At 42.1% G+C, this 21172-nt stretch overlaps 1 protein-coding gene across 2 annotated transcripts in view; it reads right to left on the bottom strand.

The window, feature by feature from the left end:
* Nucleotides 1-13944: 13944 nt before the first annotated feature.
* LOC122541319 overlaps nucleotides 13945-21172 on the bottom strand; it is a 16640-nt gene continuing 9412 nt past the window's right edge. The window contains exons 2-4 of one of the 2 annotated variants that reach the window (XR_006309567.1): nucleotides 20140-20192; nucleotides 19892-20049; nucleotides 13945-15096 (exon numbers count right to left, since the gene is read on the bottom strand). Coding sequence is in view for 1 of the 2 variants with exons in the window: in XM_043677985.1 (XP_043533920.1) it covers nucleotides 14994-15096; nucleotides 20140-20192 (156 nt within the window). In the remaining variant the exon portion in view is untranslated. The remainder of the gene's footprint in view (nucleotides 15097-19891; nucleotides 20050-20139; nucleotides 20193-21172) is intronic. The other variant, XM_043677985.1, reaches the window with a different exon arrangement.

The raw sequence follows: 21172 nt of genomic DNA, 5'->3' as shown, positions 1-21172 counted from the left end.
TTTCCCCCCTTCCTATAACTGCCATCCATCACATACTGTTGCTGTTGCAAATTCCTCATCGCTTCTATCTGTCTCTCCAACCGATCCACTTGATCTGATAAGATTCGCATCCAACAGTATTTATGGCAGATATAACCTGCAGTAACCCTTAAACTGTCTTTAAACTCCCACATCTGACAGGAAGTACATATCACTGTAAAGGCCATTTTTGCTCCTTCACAATCTACAGACCCAGAGAATCACATTGTCTTATTCCTCTCCAAACACTGCCCCAGGTTAAATTAATAGCTATGGCTTATATTTTAAGTTTAATCAAGAGACTTATCTCCAAAAACATATAATCAAGAAAGAATACATGATATTCACTACTGCAGCCTTTCTCTTGGACAGACTTAAACAACAATAAACTTATCTGATTCTGTGCTGTGAACTTCGCCCAACGGTTCCTCCAAGATTAGTTGTGAATTTCACTGTTTGTTAATTTTCCCAGATGCACTCTGATGTCCAGCGATACACAAATTCAAACAGCAAAGGCGGTACCTGTGCAGTCTCTCTCTCTCTCTCTCTCTCCTGCACTGTCCTCACCATCTGCTTCCTTTGTCTGCTCTCCTTCCTTTTAAACTGCTGTTGTTTTGACCTTTTTTTTCCAAAGTTCCAAAACAGTGCAACAGCATATAAAACAGAATTGCTGCTCCTGGAATTTGAGGAAATCTCCTCCAACATCTAAAATATCTCAAAAAAAGGAGCAGCTCTTACTGCCAGAATTTTTTCCCATCCTCCATCTTGGATTATCCGCGTAGAGGTGAGAAACAACAGAGGTAATAAATCAGATTGGGAGTGATGTATAGGCCTACTAAGAATAGCCACATGGTGGAAAGCGGTATGAAGGAAGAATTAATAGCAGCTTGTCAGAAAATAGGAGAATAACAGATGGACAAGACATTCTTTATTCATCCAGAGATGTAGACATCAATGACAAGTCTTACATTCATTATCCATCCCTAATTGTCCTTGAGAGGGTAGTGCTGAGCTGCTTTCTTGAACCATTCCATTCCTTGTGATGGAAGTACTCCAATAGTCCTGTTGGGATTCCAGGATTTTAGCCAAGAAAGTGTGAAGGAACCATAAGATAGTTCAAAGTTGTGTGGATTGGAGGGGAATTTGCAGATGGTGGTGCTCCCAGACATCTGTTGTGTTCATCCTTCTGACCTGCATTTGTGCCAACATTTAAAAAATTCTTTGGGGAGTTCCATGCGTGGTTCTAACTTCCAGAACTGGAAGTCAATGTCGTGAACCACATCAGCATGCCAATCACTGGTTGTGGCCCCTAGAGAGGGGAGCTCAGAGAGAATGTTGCTTGTCAGTGATAGAGGTCACAGGTTTGAAAAGTGCTACTGGCTGAGGATTGACAAGTTGCTGCAATGCGTTTGTAAATATTACGATTGCACAGATAGTGGAAGAAGTGAATGTGGAAGGTGATGGATGGGATGCTAATCAAGATGACTTCTTTGTATTGGATGTTGTCAAGCTTCTTGAATATTGTTAGACATGCAATCATCCAAGAAAGTGGAAAGTATTCCATAAGAATCCCTACTGAATGGTGGGCAGGCTTTGGGGAGCCTCTTATAGAGTCATACAGATGTATAGCATGGAAACAGACCCTTCGGTCCAACTCGTCTGTGCCAACAAGATATTCTAACCCAATCTAGTTCCATCTGCCAGCACCTGGCCCATATCCCTCCAAACCCTTACTATTCAGATACCCATCCAGATGCCTTTTAAATGTTGCAATTGTACGAGCCTCCACCACTTCCTCTGGCAGCTCATTCCATACACGTACCACCCTCTGCATGAAAAAGTTGCCCCTTAAGTCTCTTTTATATCTTTCCCCTCTCACCCTTAACCTATGCCTTCTAATTCTGTACTCCCTGACCCAGGTCATTGGACTCATCCACCGCCAAACCACAACAACGCGATGGTCGGAGGAGGAGCGTCTTATCTTCCGACTGGGAACCCTCCAACCGCAGGGGATGAACTTGGACTTCACCAGTTTCTTCATCTCCCCTCCCCCCACCTTGTCTCAGCCGTATCCCTCCCGCCCGGCACCGCCTTCCTGACCTGCTGTCTTCTTCTTGACCTCTCCGCCTCCACCCTACTCCGACCTATCACCTTCACCTTGACCTCTTTCCACCTATCACATTTCCAACGCCCCTCCTCCCAGTCCCTCCTCCCTACCTTTTATCTTCTCCTGCTGAACACTCTCTGCTCATTCCTGAAGAAGGGCCTGTGCTCGAAACGTCGAATCTCCTGTTCCCTGGATGCTGCCTGACCTGCTGTGCTGTTCCAGCAATAAAGTTTCAACAAACACCTTCTTCACTATCCTATCTACCTGCGACTCCACTTTCTCGGAGCTATGAACCTGCACTCCAAGGTCTCTTTGTTCAGCAACATTCCCTAGGACCTTACCATTAAGTGTATAAGTCCTGCTAAGATTTGCTTTCCCAAAATGCAGCACCTCACATTTATCTGAATTAAACTCCATCTGCCATTTCTCAGGCAATTGGCCCATCTGATCAAGATCCCATTGTAAGCTGAGGTAACCTTCTTGGCTGTCCACTACACTTCCGTCTTGACTGCAAAATTCCCAGTTTCTGAGCTGCTTTTGTACCACAGTATTCATACAGATGGTGCAGTTCAGTTTCAGATCTGTTGGTGACCTTTGCAGCAATTGATTGTGGGGCATTTGATGATGGCAATTCTGTTGAATATCAAGTGGACATGGTTAGACTCTTTTTTTGTTGGAGAGGACCATTGACTAGCACTTGAGTGGTACAAACATTACTTGTCATTTTATCAGTTCAAACCTGAATGGTCGGAGGTCTTGCTGCATATAGACATTGATGACTTCTATGCAAATCTCAGCAAACATCTCCATTTCTGGTCAGTATGAAGCAATGTCCTGAGATTGAAATGACAGAACTCCAACAACTGCAATCCTCTTCTATTGTCCTAATGTGATGCCAGTTAGAGGAATATTTTCCCCAGTTCTCGCCGGCTTCAGTTTGACCAGGGCTCTTTGATGATATTGTGCTACCTTGATTCAAGGACAGTATCTCAACTTAACTCTGGTGTTCAGCACTTTTCATCCTTGGACCAAAGTTTCAATGAGGTATGAAGCTGATTGGTCCTGGTGGAACCCAAATCAGGCATTGATCATCAGCTGAGTAATTGCTTGAGAGTGCAGTCAACAGCACTTTCCATCACTCAACTGATGGGTGTGTGCATGCTGGACAGATTGGGCCCTTACTGTTTTCTGTGGACAGAAGGTATTTGGGCAATTTCCACATTGTTGGGTGGATACCAGTGCTGCAGCTGTACTGAAAACAAAACCTGGCTAGAGGTGTAGCTTCTTCTGGAAGAGTAGTCTCCAGAACGTTGTCCAACACCCATAGCCTTTGTGATATACGCTGTGCTTAGCTGTTTCCTAATAAAAAACATAGATCAATTGATTTGGCTGAATGCAGCAACAGTAATGCTGGGGATCTCAGGAAGAGGCAAAGATGTCTCATCTACTTCTAGCGGAAGATAGTTGCTAATTTTCAGCCTTGCCTTTTTCACTCACGTAGTAAAACTCTGCTGTTTTGCAAGCCATCTCTGCCCAGTATCGATGTGATCCTCCAGCTCTGTCATTGTGCTTCTGTTCTTAAGCATGCATGCAAACCTGTGTTGCAACTTCCTTTCCTTGTGTCTTTTAAAAAAAATTCATCCATGTGAGCGTTGCTGGCCGGGCCAGCATTTATTACCCATCCTTCGTTGCCCTTGTGAAGTTGGGCGGTGAGCTTCCTTCTTGTACTGCAGCAGTCCATGTGGTTCATGGCACCCACAATGCCATTAGGGAATGAGATCCAGGATTTTGACTGAGTGATATTAAAGGAGCTGCAATATATTTCAAAGTCATGATGATGAATGACTTGGAGGGGAACTTGCAGGTGGCACGTGCTCTAATGTATTTGCCATAGAATCCCTAAAGTCTGGAATGAGGCCATTCGGCCCACTGAATCCACACCGACCTTCCAAAGCACATCCCACCCAGGCCCACCCCATCTCTGTAACCCTGCATTTCCCATGACTAACCCAGCCGCAGAACACATCCCTGGAGACTAGGGGCAAATTGGCATGGTCAATCCACCTAACCTGCACATTTTTAGACTGTGGGAGGAAACCAAAGCACCCAGAGAAAACCCAGGCAGACATGGGGAGAATGTGCAAACTCCACAAGGACAGTCACCTGAGGGTGGAATCAAACGCGGGGTCCCTGTGATTCAGGACAGCAGTGCTTACCACTGAGCCACTGTGCCAGCCGCATGGTGAGATAGGGGTAGGATCAGAAGAAAGGGGGGCACCATATAGACAGAGGAGATAGGTAATGAGACCATTTTGGTCAGATACTGTGAGAAATCCCACTGGGCCTCATGACGAGAATCCCTCCAAAAAAATCAACAAGTAACACTTAGCCAAAAAAAAAAGATTCAGGCCAAGATTGCCATAAATAAGTTTACAAAATCTGATGAGAACAACTTGCATTTGTATAGCACTAATACCAGAGTAAAATATCCCTAAGCACTTCACAGGTTGCTATCAATGAAAAAAAACCTTTGAGGTAAAGAAGGAGGCTTTATCAAATGACTAAAAGTTTAGTTAAAGAGGTTGATTTGAATAGGACTCCACTATTTCAAGTGTTCACTTTCTGGATTGGAGAGACTAATGCTAGGAGGCCTGTACGTAACCCATCAGGGTTTTTTTCTCTTTTGCAGTTCCTCAACTCCATTCCAACAGATTCTACACCTTCTGACTCTTGCTATTGATTTAATTTCATTTCTTACTAACAAGGCATCCCTGCCACCCCTGCGCATCTGTCTGTCCTGTCGATAGGACATGTATCCTTGGATATTTAGATCCCAGCCCTAAGTCCCTTCGGCCATGACTTGGTGATACATATAACATCATGCCAGCCTATTTCAATCTGCACTCCCAGCTCATTTATCTTGATTTGTATACTGCGTACATTTAAGTATGACTCCCTCAGTTCTGCATTGACTGCCCCCTTCTCATGGTTGTCCCATTATCCACTCTGCCTGAAGTTAGACTCCTGACCCTTCCCACACTTCCCTTTCCTATTACTTGTTCTGGAAACTTTGCTGCCCTTGTCCTTCTAGATGGTAACTGTCATAGCTTTTGGAAGGCGCTAAGGAGACCTGGTAAGATTTTATAACCTGCTTACATGGGGTGTAGATATTGCTCACAAGGTCAATATTTGATGTCTGTCCCTAATTACCCTTGCGTGGATTGGATGTCGAGGCCATTTCAGACTAGGGTGGCAGCCCGAGGTAGTAGCAGGAAGAGTGTGCAAGGTGGTAGGAGCAGGCAGCAGAAGGCAGTGGTGGTGAGAGTGGGAGCAGACAGCAGGGGGTAGTGGGGGTGAGAGTGGGAGCAGACAGCAGGGGGCAGTGGGGGTGAGAGTGGGAGCAGGTAGCAGGGGGCAGTGGGGGTGAGAGTGGGAGCAGACAGCAGGGGGCAGCAGCTGGGGGAGGTCATGTCCAATGTCGGCAAGGTTGAGCCCTTGTAAGGAGTGTGAATCCAGCATGGCCAAATACTCATGGACTGTCGTGTTGAACAGTTAATTGTTTTTCTTTGTTTTTCTACTTTATAGTAAAAATGACCATAATGTTTAACTTATTGACTTTGTTTTCCTTATTTTTCTGTTTTGTACTTAGGATTCTGTACCTAGGTATCCAGGCACCTTTGTACCTAAGATGGCACTGTAGTGGTGACTTGTAAACTTTTACTGTACCATGAGTATATGTAACAATAAACCTAATTTAATTCAATTCAATAAACATCAAACACATTGCTGTGGGTCTGGAGTCACATGTCGGCCAGACCACGTAAAGATGGCAGATTTTCTTCCCTTAAGAACATTAGTGAACCAGATGGGTTTTATGATGAGTGACACGGTCTCATCAGGCTAGTCTTTTTTATTCCAGACCTTCATTGAACTCATTACCAGAGCATTAGCCTGAGAATGACCATTTCCAACAAAATGCAATCTAACCATTGTCCTTGACTTTCTGTGGTGTCACCATGTCTAAATCCCCCACTGTTAACATCCTGGGGTTACCATTGACCAGAATCTGAACTGCATCAATGATATAAACATGATAGCTACAAGAACAGTCAGAGGCCAGAAATCCTGCAGTGAATAATTCACCTCCTCTCTCCCCAAAAGCCTGTCCACCATCTGCAATACCCAAGTCAAGAGTGTAGGGGTGTACCCTCCACTTGCCTGAATGAGTGCAGCTCCAATAACAGTAAAGAGGCTTGACACCATCCAGGACAAAGAAGCCTGATTGATTGGCATTATACCCACACCCATCTGCTCCCTCCACCTCTGATGCACAGGAGCAGCAATGTGCACCCTTTATGGCTTATCCCTTTCTACCTCTGTAGGGGGTGGTGGGGGAGAAATTGATCCCAGTGTAGGGGCTAGAGATCGAGCCCAGTGTGGGTGGGAGAAATTGAGCACTGTGAGGGGGGGTGAGAGATCGAGCCCAGTCTAGGGGAGAGAGATCAAGACGAGTGTGGGAGGGAGACATCGAACCCAGTGTAGGGGGAAGAGATCGAACCCAGTGTAGGGGGAAGAGATCTAACCCAATGTAGGGGGGAAGAGATCGAGCCCAGTGGAGGCGAGACATTGAGCCAAGTGCGGGGATCGAGATTGATTCCAGTGTGGGGGGAGAGATCGAACCCAGTGTTGGGGAGAGATTGAGCCCAGTGTTGGGGAGAGATTGAGCCCAGTATGGGGGGAGAGATTGACCGGAGTATGGGGAGAGAGAGATTGAGCCCCGTGAGGGGGAGAGATCAAGCCCATTGCGGGGTCTAGAGATCAAGCCCTGTGTAGGGGGAGAGATCGAGCACTGTGAGGGTGGCGGAGATTGACTCCATTGCGGGAGGGAAAACCTAGCATGGACTGTCCACAGGCCTGTGGCTAAAGAAGGGTTTTAATACTGAACTTTTCATTTTCTTTCGTTATTTTTCTACTTTATACTAAAAAGAACTATAATGTTGAACTTTTAACTTATTTCCTTATTTTTCTACTTTGTACCTAATATCTTGTACCTAGGTACCTTTGTATCTAAGTTGGTGTCATAGATGTTGACTTTGTATATTGGACCAGTCCCAACTTCTTCCCAAACCCTGATAAGGGGATCATTAGTGGATTTGTTGCCCAGATTGGAACATGTTTGAAGTGCAGACCCTGCAGATATGATGGAATCTTGAAGCAGCCTCATGTCACTACTTTAGAAGGAGCCACTGGTCAGTCAAGTTGAAGATGAAGAGCTTCCCAAATGTTCCTGTGTGTCAGATTGAAATTCACAGAAAAGCAACTATTTTAAAGCTGACTACTGAAATTCTAATATTTCAGGTAATTTCACTTAATTGGTCTCATTAAGTTGCCTATAAGAGTGAATGATAAATGGATGAACTCTTCTGGTAAAGACAGATTTAAATATGTGATGTGCTATACACAAGAATTAATTATGTAAATAGACATTGATGAACAGGTAAGATTCCTTTTTGAACGCTTGGTGTCATGTTGACATTATAAATGGCAAGTTACAACTTGTTAGTTAAACGTTAGTAAACATTTGCACATTCAAGGGTTATATTTGTGTTTAAAAGCCAAAAAAGGAAGCTAAACAGAATAACACTTCTGAATCGGAATAATTAAATTCATTATGCATTCTTAATTTTGGGGTCAATTTTCTTTGTGTTGTTCAAGGCAAGGTGTAATTGGGGACTTGCAAAATATGTTTATTTTGAATCCAAAAGTGCTGAGCAGACAGATCTGATTTGGAACATACTAAACACTACTAATGTATGTGTGAGCCAAGTGTCACTTGCCAAAAGTGTGAAATACTGGTTCTGTGGATTGTTTTTCCTTTGCAGGCAAGTATTTTACTTGTGTTAAATATAAAGAGCAGAGAAAGAAAGAGATATGTATTTAAGTTGAGATTACCTGCAATGCATGCTGCTACTATAACATGACCTGCCCAGTCTGTGAATATGTGATGAAGTTTTCAACAAAGTTTTACTCTGAAGGTTAAAAATCACACAATACCAGGTTATAGTCCAACAGGTTTAATTGGAAGCACCTAGCTTTCGGAGCGACGCTCCTTCATCAACCACCTGATATGATGGAATCTTGAAGCAGCCTCATGTCACTGCTTTAGGAGCGACGATCCGAAAGCTCGTGCTTTTAATTAAACCTGTTGGACTATAACCTGGTGTCGTGTGATTTTTAACTTTGTACACCCCAGCCCAACACCGGCATCTCCAAATCATTACTCTGAAGGCTAAGTGCTTTTGCTATAAGGAGATCATGCACAGTGAGTGAATCAGAAACAATCTAGATGAAGTTCAAGTAGCTTAGGAAGTCAGCAAGTGCTGACATGAAAACAGGAACATTGCATGCAATTCAAAATCTATCTCTCAATATTGACCAATGACACATAAAAACTTCAATGCGTCACTGGTGTGCCAAAACCCAACCTGCAGATCAATCCAACCTTTCATTATTTTCCTATGGGTATATAATGGGTAAAAGAACCCTGGAACAGTTCTTGCTGAAATAATACATGCCAATATGGGTGTGTCTTAATAGTGTTTGGAACTAATTCCAACTGCTGAATTGTATTAAAATTGCTTCTATGCTATCCGTGACACTGAGGGACTTTCCTCCTTCCTTCCTTTCTGTTTTAAAGAGGCATTCTTCTCCGATTTCTTCCCCTTCCATTTAAGGCATTGTGCTGTCAGACTACTCTCTTAATCCCTGCCAGGAGCTGTTACTCTGAGTGCTCAAAGCTTAGCTGTGTGCTGTGGATGGGAAATTTTAATCTTATGAATGTGCCATTGAATTTCTGACTGTATATTATGTCGAATTTCAGTCTCTCCACTTCAGATGTGGTGAGATGTAAACCTGGGGGTAGAGCTGGCTGCTACTCATCAGTGTAAACGTATGTCAACTCTGCTCATAGGGCTCTGTCGCTAGCAATCCCAATTTCCCACACACCACAGAATTCTATTTCAGACTCCACCCAATCCTCTGGCTTTGAAGTTATTAACATTATGGAAACAAAATCTCTAATGTTTTCCAGAGAATTGCACTGAACTTTGTTGGGAAAGACAACCCAGGCCTTTGCTATTCCTGATGAAGAGCCTAAATAATTTTATTTCACATTTTATGAACAGAAAGGCCTGAAGCAGGAGGAGGCAAATTGACCCTTTGAGTCTGCTCTGCCAATTAATATGATTACAGCTGATCTCATCTCGGTCTCAATTCCACCTTCCTGCTCACTCCAAACGTTCAACCCTCAGCTCATTCATTTCTCAGTCTTCTCCCGCCTGGACAACTGCTCACTCTGAAAACATCTACAAAGGTGATCGCAACAGGTTAAAGAAAAATTGAGCCCTGTCCAAGTCTGACTGCGTGGGACTAACATATGCATTTCACAATATCTTCCCTAATGACCCAGCTTGACAGAGCAAGGTTGAATATACTATTTGTACATTAAATACCAAGTCATTGAAGCAAGTTGCAAATGTATTTTGTTTCATATTTATGCTCATGCTTTGAACTTGCAGGTCTCCAGTTATACAGCATTTATGAAATAAATTGACAATGTGGGAATTAGCTTTTAGCTAACCCTCTGTGACAACTTTCTTCTGAATTTCTATCAGCAGAATCTGTCTGAGTGACACGGGCTATGGCAATAATGTGGCAGAATCAGAGATGAAATCTGACAAAGCCGATGTCAATATCTGGAGTATCTCACTCCATCTTTTACTCTTCTCATAAATGATGTGGTGGGTTTCTTGCCAGGCTGCAGTGAGTTGCCAATTAAGGGGGACTTTTGCTTGCTAATCCCCAACTCGCCTCACCTTCCTATCTTACCAACCTCTCTAAACAATCTAGATGTCAGGAAAAAAAACAAGATGTGGAAACCAGAGCAGCTACCTGGCAGTTTCAGCTCACCACCTGTCCCAAAGTATCTCCATTACCAATGTGCAAATCCACATTGTAGAAGTGGGTGTTGACCCACTGAGGTTAGGGCTTCTAAAGGTAAAGAACTTTGCTCACAGTCCTGCAGTGCCCCTTTTCACAGACTATTCTGAAGCATTGCACCTCCCCCCGCACCCCTTGTCTTGCAGCCTTCAGACACAGACACTGTGTAATGACTCACTGACAACTACACTATTGGAGCTGCGAAAGCTGGCGAGCCAAAGGTGTCAGCACCATCTGTAACCCTGCATAGGCATTGTTCCTCTGGCTTCCAAATGGCATGACCTCCATCCATGGAACCTTGTCTGTGGCCATGACATGATGCCTAATGCTGTAACAATCAGGCATTTTACAGCCTTTAAATCACCCCCCCCTCAACCAGGTCCTCCAGGGCCATGTCGAAGAATCAAAGGGCCATCTTCCCCTTTTCACAACTCGTCCTTGTGTAAGCAGGGCAATCTCAGAATGCCAGTGCTTGTTCAGATGCACTGAGGCACTTTACAGATGGCATGAGCACAATAGGTGCCAGTCTTTTAATGAATATCTGCTGAGGGCTGAGTTTGTTCTGGGAACAGCGTATGGTGAAATGGGACTGGAATTGGACATGGACGTGCACCACGGGGATGAGATAGATAGTTAATATGGCAAAGTTGGTAAGATACAGTGCAAAACCCACCTTTGTGGCAGAAATCCCTCCAACAAACATACCCTACTTGGATTTAGCCAAAAGAAAATAACATTCAGCCCTAAGACTCCTTAAGAAGGAAACTGCCAATTCTGAAATCTCTTCCTCCAAATCCCAGGGATACTAAGAAACACATTGCAACGCATTTCTTATTTTTGTAAACATCAGTTGCAACATGGTTAATTGATACTACCCATGCTTAAAAAGTATACCTCTTCTTAAGAGTCATATATGAGTGGATCTCTGATGACAGTGGATAGAGCGGATTGGGTTTTCAGCCCTATCATGCATCTCCTCTAATCTGGTCTCCCGCAGATCATTGGAATGCTGATCCATATGGTGATATAAGAGCAATTGTGCATTGGGATTAGAAAGTGATGTACTATCGCAGGGTGACATGCATCTCCACCCTCAACACCTCCTCAGCAAATGGCTGGCTTGGATCCATAAAACCAGATGGGCTGGACAGCCAGCAACTTGTTACAGCTGTCAAGCAGCCTCGATCAAGCTGCCACTCTCCGACTGGGATTGACAGTCACATGAATTGTGTCTGACCTGCAGAGGCCTTCATTAAAGCTACTGAAAATCAGTCTCACAGGAACTGTGGAGTTATTAAATCTTGTTGTTTTGCTGAAGCTGTTAATCCTGCAATACAATATTGAGTGATATGAATAACAGTGATGGTCTTTGGGCACATATGGTTCACTGATGTGTGATAGGACTGGTATAAATTTTGAGTCTCAATGCAGGCCATGTTCAGAAATGATTCAGCCAGACATTGACAAAGAATTCTGATTCAGGATTGCATTCTCAACCTCAATTTAGTGGAGGTCCTTGTATGAGGGTGGGACAATGTCAGTTAATAGAAAGAATTCTGAGGGACACAATGCTTCGACACTTGGATTAATCACGTATAATCAGCAATGAGAAGGTAACCAGAGGTATTAATGAGGGTAATGCTTTTTATCTGGTCTACATGAACTGTAGCAAGACTTTTGATAGGATCCTTAATGGTCAAGAAAGTAATAGCCCATAATAGGATCTAAGGCAAAGTACCACACAGGATCCAAATGTGCTGGGTTTCAGGAAGCAGTGGCTGATGGTATGTGACATTTCTACCACTGGAAGTTTGTTTCCAATGTGGTTCCATGGAGCCAGATGCTGGGCCTTGCTGTTTGGAGCATACATTAATAATTTGGACTATGGTAGTAGTGTTTGGACACAGTAGTGACAAATAGAATTCAATCTGGAAAACTGTAAAGTAATTCAGTTTACAGGAGGGATAACAAGGTAAGGGATCGAGAAATCTTGTGGGGGCACTGGTGTAGTGGTAATGTCACTAGACTAGTAATCCAGAAGAAGGGCTTATGCCCGAAACGTCGATTCTCCTGTTCCCTGGATGCTGCCTGACCTGCTGCGCTTTTCCAGCAACACATTTTCAGCTAGTAATCCAGAACCCCAACTTAATGCCCTATGTACATAGGTTCAAAACCCACCGTGGCAGATGGTGAAATTTAATTTCAATAAAGAAATCCTAATGGTAACTATGTAACCACTGTTGGTTGGCATGTAAAAACCATTAAAGCTCTTTGGGGAAGGGAATTTGCCTTCCAAACTTGCTCTGTTCTCCATGTGACAACAATCAGCAATGTGATTGACTCTCAACTACCTTCTGCACAATTAGTGATTGGCTTCAAATACTGGACTAGCCACTGAGGCCCATTGTATCAAAACCTGGTTGGGCCACACAACCGGGTGCAGTTTTGGTCAGCACATTATTTATTAGGACAATTATAATTGGACTAGAGAAGCTGCAGAGGAAATTTACTCGGATGCTGTCTGAGCTAAGAGGAAAGATTAAATATGGTGGGGTTATTTTCCTTGAAGCAGCGAACGGTGAGGGGAAAACAGATAGATCATGACATCTGCAAGAGGATTGTGTGGCTCAGACTCCAGGGCTATGAAAATGATGTTACTGGACCTTAAGCCTTAGGAGAAGGAGCAGGCCATTTCACCCTTCCTGCCTGCTGTTAGTTTGGATTGCAGACTGGAAAGAAAACAGGCAAAGAAATTCAGGGTTGTTGTGACATTGATTGCAACAGGCAGTGAGTTGCAAGTCTTGCAGTAGGAAGCAATATAACTGTATAAAGGTGGAAAAAGAGTAGCATCCTACTGTTTCATTCTTCAGAAATTCACTAGTATAATGTCCTTCTATAAACCTAATGCATCAATAATCATAGGAAAATGGGATTACTGTAGTCAAATCTTTGTTGACTGTAGAACACATGATGGGCTCAATGGCCTCCTTCTTTGCCGTGTACTTCCATAAGTCATGCAATATATATATTGAACCATTATCATCTAATTTCAGAATACATTGGACAAACTTCAATCTGCAGAGTCAACACTTGAGGGCTCTATTGGTCTGTGCAGTTAGGATTACTTAGCTGATATATTTATCTGATGGTACCATTCACTGTTCATTCACTGAGTTAGGTATTGGAGAAGAGTCAAGTATGCAGGGTATGTCCAGGGTGTTGGCTTAGGTGAAGGCTGTGCAGGACGAAGGCATACTGTAAGTGCATTATGTAAGCTTTAAGGAACAGGCCTGTCTGTCTGCCTGCCTGATCACACATCAGTTGCTCAGTAATGGAGTGAAAGCATTCGTGATTAATTAAAGCAGTGAGCCTGTCTGAAGGGTTGCACAGAAAGATGTGTGTGCAGTTAATGAGATTCTACACATGAGAACTTTGGCATTTGGGAAAATCCCAGAGCTCTATCTTGCTGTTTTTGGTTGCCCATGGGGAATATGATTAAATTGTTTGTTTGGGTAAACATAATATTGATTACCTGTGAAATGTGAGCATGAATTGTAGACTCACTGATATTATTGGACCAAAGGACTTAGGAGAAGGAGCAGACCATTTGACCCTTCATGCCTGCTGCTATTCTCCATTGCAGACTGGAAAGACAGAGACATTGATTGCAAAAAGCAGTGAGTTGCAAGTCTTGTGTAAAGGTGGGAAAAAGGAGCTTTTTTTTGCTTCACTCTTCAGAGATTCACTAATACATTGTCCTTCTATAAACCTAATGTGTCAATAATCTAGGACAGTGCACCCAGAGAAAACAATAGCCAGTTTATTCTCCCTGGATTTATGCATAAAACATGTTTTTGGTAAGCAGTTAACATAGTTTTTCTGTGAATAAGTAATAATGACGGTCAGCTATTTAACTGACACCAGCTTTGAGACCCTTTTGAAACCCCACTTTCTTATTTTAAATGCTTTTCTTTGAAGATCATTCACAAAACAGACAAATATACCTCAGAAAGGGAATACATTTTAATCTTCTTTTACTCAATTATCTTTTAAAGGACCACATTTTATTTATTTGAGAAACACTAATGGATTAATAGAAATTTTTAAATGGATTTTCTACAAAATAAAACAAATCTAGCTGGGTTCCATGAGCTTGGTGACAAATTAATTGTGTGGGGACAGGATAGGGATGAAAGGGAAAGATACAGTTTCATAACTACAAGTTAACCTTTGTTTAAATGTTCAGGAAATTAATACACTCTAGGTTCGTATTTACTATAGCTTTGGAGAGAAATCAAAAGGTCAATAAAAGTCATCATGCACCTCAGGAACAGGAAGATTTTGTATTCCATCACTTGAAGTAGCCTTGCTAATAATAAGCTCAATTTAGGTTCGATTGCAAATAATTCAGAAGTAAACATGAAAGAGTATTTCGTCCTTAAACTTAAAACTTCTCCAATAGTTATTACCTCATTTTGAATCGAATAACCTCAGCAAATTCAGCTGGCAAATGAAAATATGCCCCTGATATTTGAAGTACCTAATTTTCAATGCTTTTTACTGCAAAACATACAAAACAGGGGCAACACTTTCTCAACATCTACCTCTAGCTTTTAGTGAATGACAGTAAGTCCACTAATCTGATGAAATTCTAGCTTCCAAAATAATAGTAATTGATAGTCAGCAATTGGTTATATCTGAGAATGTGTGAGTATTCCTTAAATAAATCATTTATTCTTTTCAAAATATATATACAAAACAATTATATTACAATAAGCATTGCATTAAAGTATGTTAATTCCTTTTCACTTTGGAAACATGCATGGATTCTATCTAATGGATCAGATTTCATTGATATTTTAACTAGTGGTTAGCTGTATTCTTTAACAATACTGGCCATTAATTCCTCTTCAAAGTAATCATAGAGAATTGGAGTTGAGTTCTGAGATGTGTTCTTTCCGTTGATGTGGAATCTGAAAGAGAAGAGAACACATTCCTCAGTATGTTTCTGGCTGGCCAGCAGAAGACATTTTTAAGCAATTAAGTTCGAGGAAGTGAAAAAAGCAGATTTGTTTAGAAAAACAAATCACTCTGGATGCTGGAGGTCTGAAACAAATCAAGTGCTGGAAGAGTTCAGCTGGTCTGCCAGCATCTGTGGAGATGGCAATGGAGATAATGAGTGAAATGTCTAGTGGACACAACTGATAGTAGGTCTTGGGCCCACTGAGTTTATAAAGAGCTGCCACACAGTGACAGTATAATGGGGCACATACCAGCAAAGTCTCCTTAGGGACAGAAAGCAACTCCTTTGAGAGCTGCTGCCAGTCTGATTGGCTGTGTTAGGCCCAGCAGTGCCAGATTGCAGTAGTGACTGTTGCTGGGACTGGGAGGGAATCTCTGACAGAGGAATTCTGGACGCCAGTAAATCCAGGATTTTTGGGTGGAGGGAAATCAAGGTTGCTAGAGGTTTAGGGAATTTGAGGTGAGGCTTTCGGTTTGAGAAGCTGGGAGTATCAACTTGGAAGGGTGCCTCTAATGGACAAAGGGCACCATTAAAAAATTTACACCAACCTTTCCTTCCCATCTTTTCCCTCAAGTTGGAAAGTCACAGCTGACCACTTCTGTCCGTCCCTGCCCATCATATTATGATGGCAGAGGTGGAACCAGGGCATTTTTTTTTTTTAATTAGATTAGATTAGATTACAGTCTGGAAACAGGCCCTTCGGCCCAACAAGTCCACACCGTCCCGCCGAAGCGAAACCCACCCATACCCCTACATTTACCCCTTACCTAACACTACGGGCAATTTAGTATGGCCAATTCACCTGACCCTGCACATCTTTGGACTGTGGGAGGAAACCGGAGCACCCGGAGGAAACCCACGCAGACACGGGGAGAACGTGCAAACTCCACACAGTCAGTCGCCTGAGGCGGGAATTGAACCCGGGTCTCAGGCGCTGTGAGGCAGCAGTGCTAACCACTGTGCCACCGTGCCGCCCATTTTATAGCCTTAAACTGGCAACCTCAAGAGTCTCAAGAGGCTTAAGGGTGATTGAGCCAGCAAATACTTTATCTCTCCTTCATAATTTGGGGGAACAGCTCAGGGTGTGTGGGTTGCCGGTGGGTAAGCTACCTATTCGATTTTAAGAGCTGAAAAACATCCCCAACAATTTGGGTTGAACATGACTCTCCTTCAGAAAGGAAGAAACATAGAAACATAACATAGAAGATAGGAGGAGGCCATTCGGCCCTTCAAGCCTGCTCTGCCATTCATCACGATCATGGCTGATCCTGCTTTCTCCCCATAACCTTTGATCCCATTCACCCCAAGAACTATATCTAGCTGCCTCTTGAGTACATTCAATGTTTTAGCATCAACTACTTCCTGTGGTAATGAATTCCACAGGCTTGCCACTGATTGGGTGAAGAAATGACTCCTCGTTTCTGTCCGAAGTGGTCTACCCTGAATCCTTAGATTGTGACCCCTGGTTCTGGACACACTCACCATCGGGAACATCCTCCCTGCAACCACCTTGTCTAGTCCTGCTGGAATTTTATGTCTGTATGAGATTCCCCTCCCCTTCATTCATCTGAACTCCAGTGAAAACAATCCTAACTTAGTCAATCTCTCCTCCTATGTTAGTCCTGGTGTCCGCGGAATCAAATATCATATTTGACAACAAGCTGTATTCCTGTCTCCACAGATGTTGCCAAACCTGCTCAGTTTATTTTCAGCACATTTTATTTGGCTTAAAATAATGTCTTGAATGGCACAATATTTTAATTTGCTGTCCAACGTGCTCATGGGTAGGTTTACACACTTAGCAAATTTTGTAGCCATAGTTCTCGTAACCCAGAGAACTAGGTTTGGGGACTGGGGACTCGTGTTTAAATTTCAGAACTCCAGGCTAATGTTCTCAGGGGCGTGAGTTTGAAGCCCACTTGGACAGATAGTGAAATTTTAATTCAGTAAAGTAAAATCTGAAATAAAAAAGCTACCAGAATGGCAATCATGCAACCAGTGTTGATAATCGTAAATATGCAGCTGGCTCACTAATGCCCCATAGACTTCCCTTACCTGGTTTGGCTGACATCTGACTTCAGATGCACAGCAATGTGAATGATACTTAACTGCCCTCTAGGAATTAGGGAAATAAATGCTGGTCTGCATCCCATGAATGTATAAATTCAAAATAAAGTTCTGGGGCTATAGGTACATTGACAGTGCTAGTAGGAAGTTCCAGGATTTGGACTCAGTTGTAGTAAAGTAATAATGATACAGTTTCAATCAAAATGGTGGAATAATACTGAACAGCTTGGCTGTAAGGAAGAGTTCATTTTGGGATACAGGTCCTCAGAACTCTCGCAAGAATGTGGTCAGGGAAACTCTTCGGTATCTGTTGTTTTCTACACCACGCAGAAATTATAGACAAATTAACTACAATTTTCCAAAGCTGTCTAAATTCAGGAACTATACATTTTGATTGAAATATTGCACTCTTATTTAGGAAGAAAGGAAGGGGGAAAAAGCAGGTAAATGCAGAGCTGCCAATTTTACATCAACTGTGGAAAAGTCATTGAATCAATTATCAGCGATAGAATGGATGGGCGTTTGGTTAGGTTTTAGTTGATCAAAGATGGTCAGCAGGTGTGTGTGAAGAGTAAGTCTGACTAATTTCAATCTCTGAGGAGGTCACTCCTGAGAATTAGGTGAGTGAAGGCATGTGTTAATTTTCTACATTGACAAACAGTGAGAAAATATATGATTGCAGGATTTGGGAGTAACCTTGTGAATTGGCCAATGAATTGTGATGGGAGTTACGAGTCAGAGAACAGGAATAAAGCATCATCCTCTTATTGACATGATGAAAATGTAGTGTCCCAAGGATAGCTACCTCAACTTTTTACCATATAGACTCACAGATGGCCACAGCACTGAAGAAACCCATTCAGCCCACTGTGCTCCTGCTGTTCGATCAAGATCTGACTCAAAACAAAGAAGAGTACAGCACAGAAACAGGCCCTTCGGCCCACCAAAACAGCACCGACACATGATGCCTCTCTAAACTAAAAACTTTTTACCTCTCTGTTGTCTGTATCCCTCTATTCCTTGCCTGTTCATATATCTGTCAAGATTTCTCTTTAATGTTGCGATTGCTATTGACCACACACTTACTCTCTAGCTTTTGGCCCACAATCCTGGAGGCAATAGCAACACAAGTTTTAATACTGTGTGTAGGGTCCCACTCCATCTGGGTGAAAAATATTCTCCTCAGCTCTCCCCTTCACCTTCTACCTTATCTTAAATCTACACCCACTTGTGATTAATCCCTTTACTAAGGAAAAAAAGCCTTTCTGTATACTCTGTCTATGGCCCTCGTAATCTTTTATATTTTTATCGGGACCCCTCTCGTTGTCTGTTGCTCTGAGAAAAGCCATCCCAGCTGATCTAATCTTTCCTCAAAGCTCAGATCCTTCAGCCCAGGCAGTAACCTGACAAACTTAGCAGGCATGACAATATCTGTGGAGAGAGATGCAGAGTTAAGCTTTCAAGCCCTGTATAACTCTTCTTCAGTTCTGAAGAGTAATACCAGACTTGAAATGTTACCTCTATTTCTCTCCCTGCAGGTGCTGCCAGACCTGCTGAATTTTTCTGGCATTCTCTGTGTTTGGTTCAGATTTCTAGCATCTGCTGTATTTTCTCTTTATTCCAGCATCCAATTAAATCTCCCCTGCAACCTCTCCTGTGCAATCATATTCTTCCTGTAATGTGGTGACCAGAATTGCATGTAGACCACATCAAATGTATTATCTTCATTCATGCTCCTGATTATCTTCTCAAAACATTTGATCAAATTTGTCAAACACCAACTTCCCTTAACAAATCCATGCTGATTACTCTCCAGGTGCAATATATTTTATTCCTCAGAATTCTTTCTAATAATGTCTCCACCACCAAGGTTAAACTGACTGGATTGTAAACTTCTGCTTAATCCCTTACTTCCTTTTTTGGTAATAGGATAACGTTACCAGTCCTCTGGTACCTCAACTGTGACCAGAGCAGATTTGAAAATTTCTGCCAGGGTCTTTGATATCTTTAATCTTGATTCCCTCGACAGCTTGGGATACGTCTCAATCAGGCCTGCAGATTTATCTACTTTTAAGATTGTTAAACCTACCAGTACCTCCTTTCTCCACGTTAACTTCTTCTAATATTTCACAGTCCCACTTTCTAATGTTTACCCTGCATTGTCATTTCCATCTTGAAGACTGACATAAATTATTCATTATCCCAATGAGACAAGTGTCTCTAAACATGTAATGTTACTTCATGAAGTACCTCACAAAACATGCAATCTTATTTTAATTGCAAGTTATACCAACTTTCACATGTTACATGTTCCCTTTGGGAATTGCTACAATCAGCTTGTTATCGAGCACATTATTAAATACTACATCATCCACTATTAGAGAAGTATTACAATTCAAATCACAACAGGATACAGTCATGTCGTATAGCTTTATGTGATGTGATTTCCACTCCTTGCTGGTAAGTGTTTTGCTCTGTCTTAAAAATTACTGAGAAAGCAGCACTGTGCTAAATTTCAGCCAGTGTTAAAATTCGGGTCATTAGTTTGTATTTTGGAATTTTTAAAAGCAGATCTGTAATTGTGGCCAAGTAGACAATGCTGTCAAGGTTTTCTGACTTTTCAAAATAAAACGTCTGTAGAGCTACAAAATTCTTGTAATAGTCATTATTGCACTTACCGTTAATAGTGATGGCGAATGTTGTACTTGCTATTAACAATGACTAAGATAATCAATGTGGAGACAACCCGATGGATAAGAGGCATTTGAGCAAGAAGATAGTTAGTGTTCCAAGAACTATTAATATATTTACTAAGATAATAGAGTTGAAGAGAACCCTATGGATAAGAGACAATTGAATAAGAAGATAGTTAATGTTCCAAAATCCCACAAAAGTGTAACAAACAGGCTGTTCAAATAGGGCTTACCCATTGGCCAAGTTATTATTTTTTGGGTCTTGTGTGCTTATCGTGACTAAATCCTGGAATATTAAAAGAAAAATTGAATATATATTAGATGAAGTTGGATTTACACAACAATAACTTATATTTTCATAGCTCCTTTAACATCGCAAAAACATCCCAATGTGATTCACAGAGGCACAAAGATAAAATGGACACTAAGCCTAAGGAAGAAAATGAACAAATATTTGAGTAAAGTTGTGAATTTTAAGCCATGTCTTAAAGGAGGAGAGGGATGTATCATTTTGATCAGGCTAAAGCCCTATTCAGCTGTGGATGCAAACAATTGTTTGATGCCAGCTGAAGAAAAGCAGTGAAACTTCATAGAGTCCAGGCAACACCCCTTTCTTAATCAGCATCATTAATATGTGATTATACCTCGTTTTCAGTTCCTCATTTATTCTATTCCTGAGATTGTTTTGAATGCAAATTGGCTGCTGTATGCCTACAGAACAGTGACTACACCTCATGTACCACATTAATTTAGCATCTTTAGAAATTACCAGGAGCATTAACTAACAAAATGTAGCACTATATTAGGACAGAAGACCAAAAGCTTGCTCAAAGCTTGGTCAGTTTTAAGGACAACCTTAAAGAAGGAGAAGTACAAAGATGATGTGATTTAGGAAGAGAATTCCAGACACTATGATCTAGGGGGTTGAACACACGACTACAAATGGTGGAGTGCTTACAATAGAGGATTTGGATAAAATTGGATGAGCACAGAGAGTTGTAGCAGAGCTGGAAGAAGTTACAGCAATAGAGTGATTGGAGGGACTTGTAAAGTAATATGAGAACACAACATATTGCTAAACCAGGAGCCAATGTAGGTCAATTAGCACCAGGGAAATCACTGAATGGGAACGCAGGGAGAGCAGGGATCAGGAGCTGGGGTGAGGAGGGTGAGCTGTTGTTCCATTGTTTCTTCTTTCAGTCGGTGTGAGTGATTGCAGCAGCTCAGAAGTCACCATGAGGAGAAAGGGGGGGGTAGGGAGGAGAA

This window comes from Chiloscyllium plagiosum, chromosome 3 (assembly GCF_004010195.1).
Source record: "Chiloscyllium plagiosum isolate BGI_BamShark_2017 chromosome 3, ASM401019v2, whole genome shotgun sequence".
Taxonomy (NCBI): Eukaryota; Metazoa; Chordata; class Chondrichthyes; order Orectolobiformes; family Hemiscylliidae; genus Chiloscyllium; species Chiloscyllium plagiosum.
The sequence above is the reverse complement of the archived record's forward strand: the minus strand, read 5'-3'. Positions and strand labels throughout refer to the sequence as shown.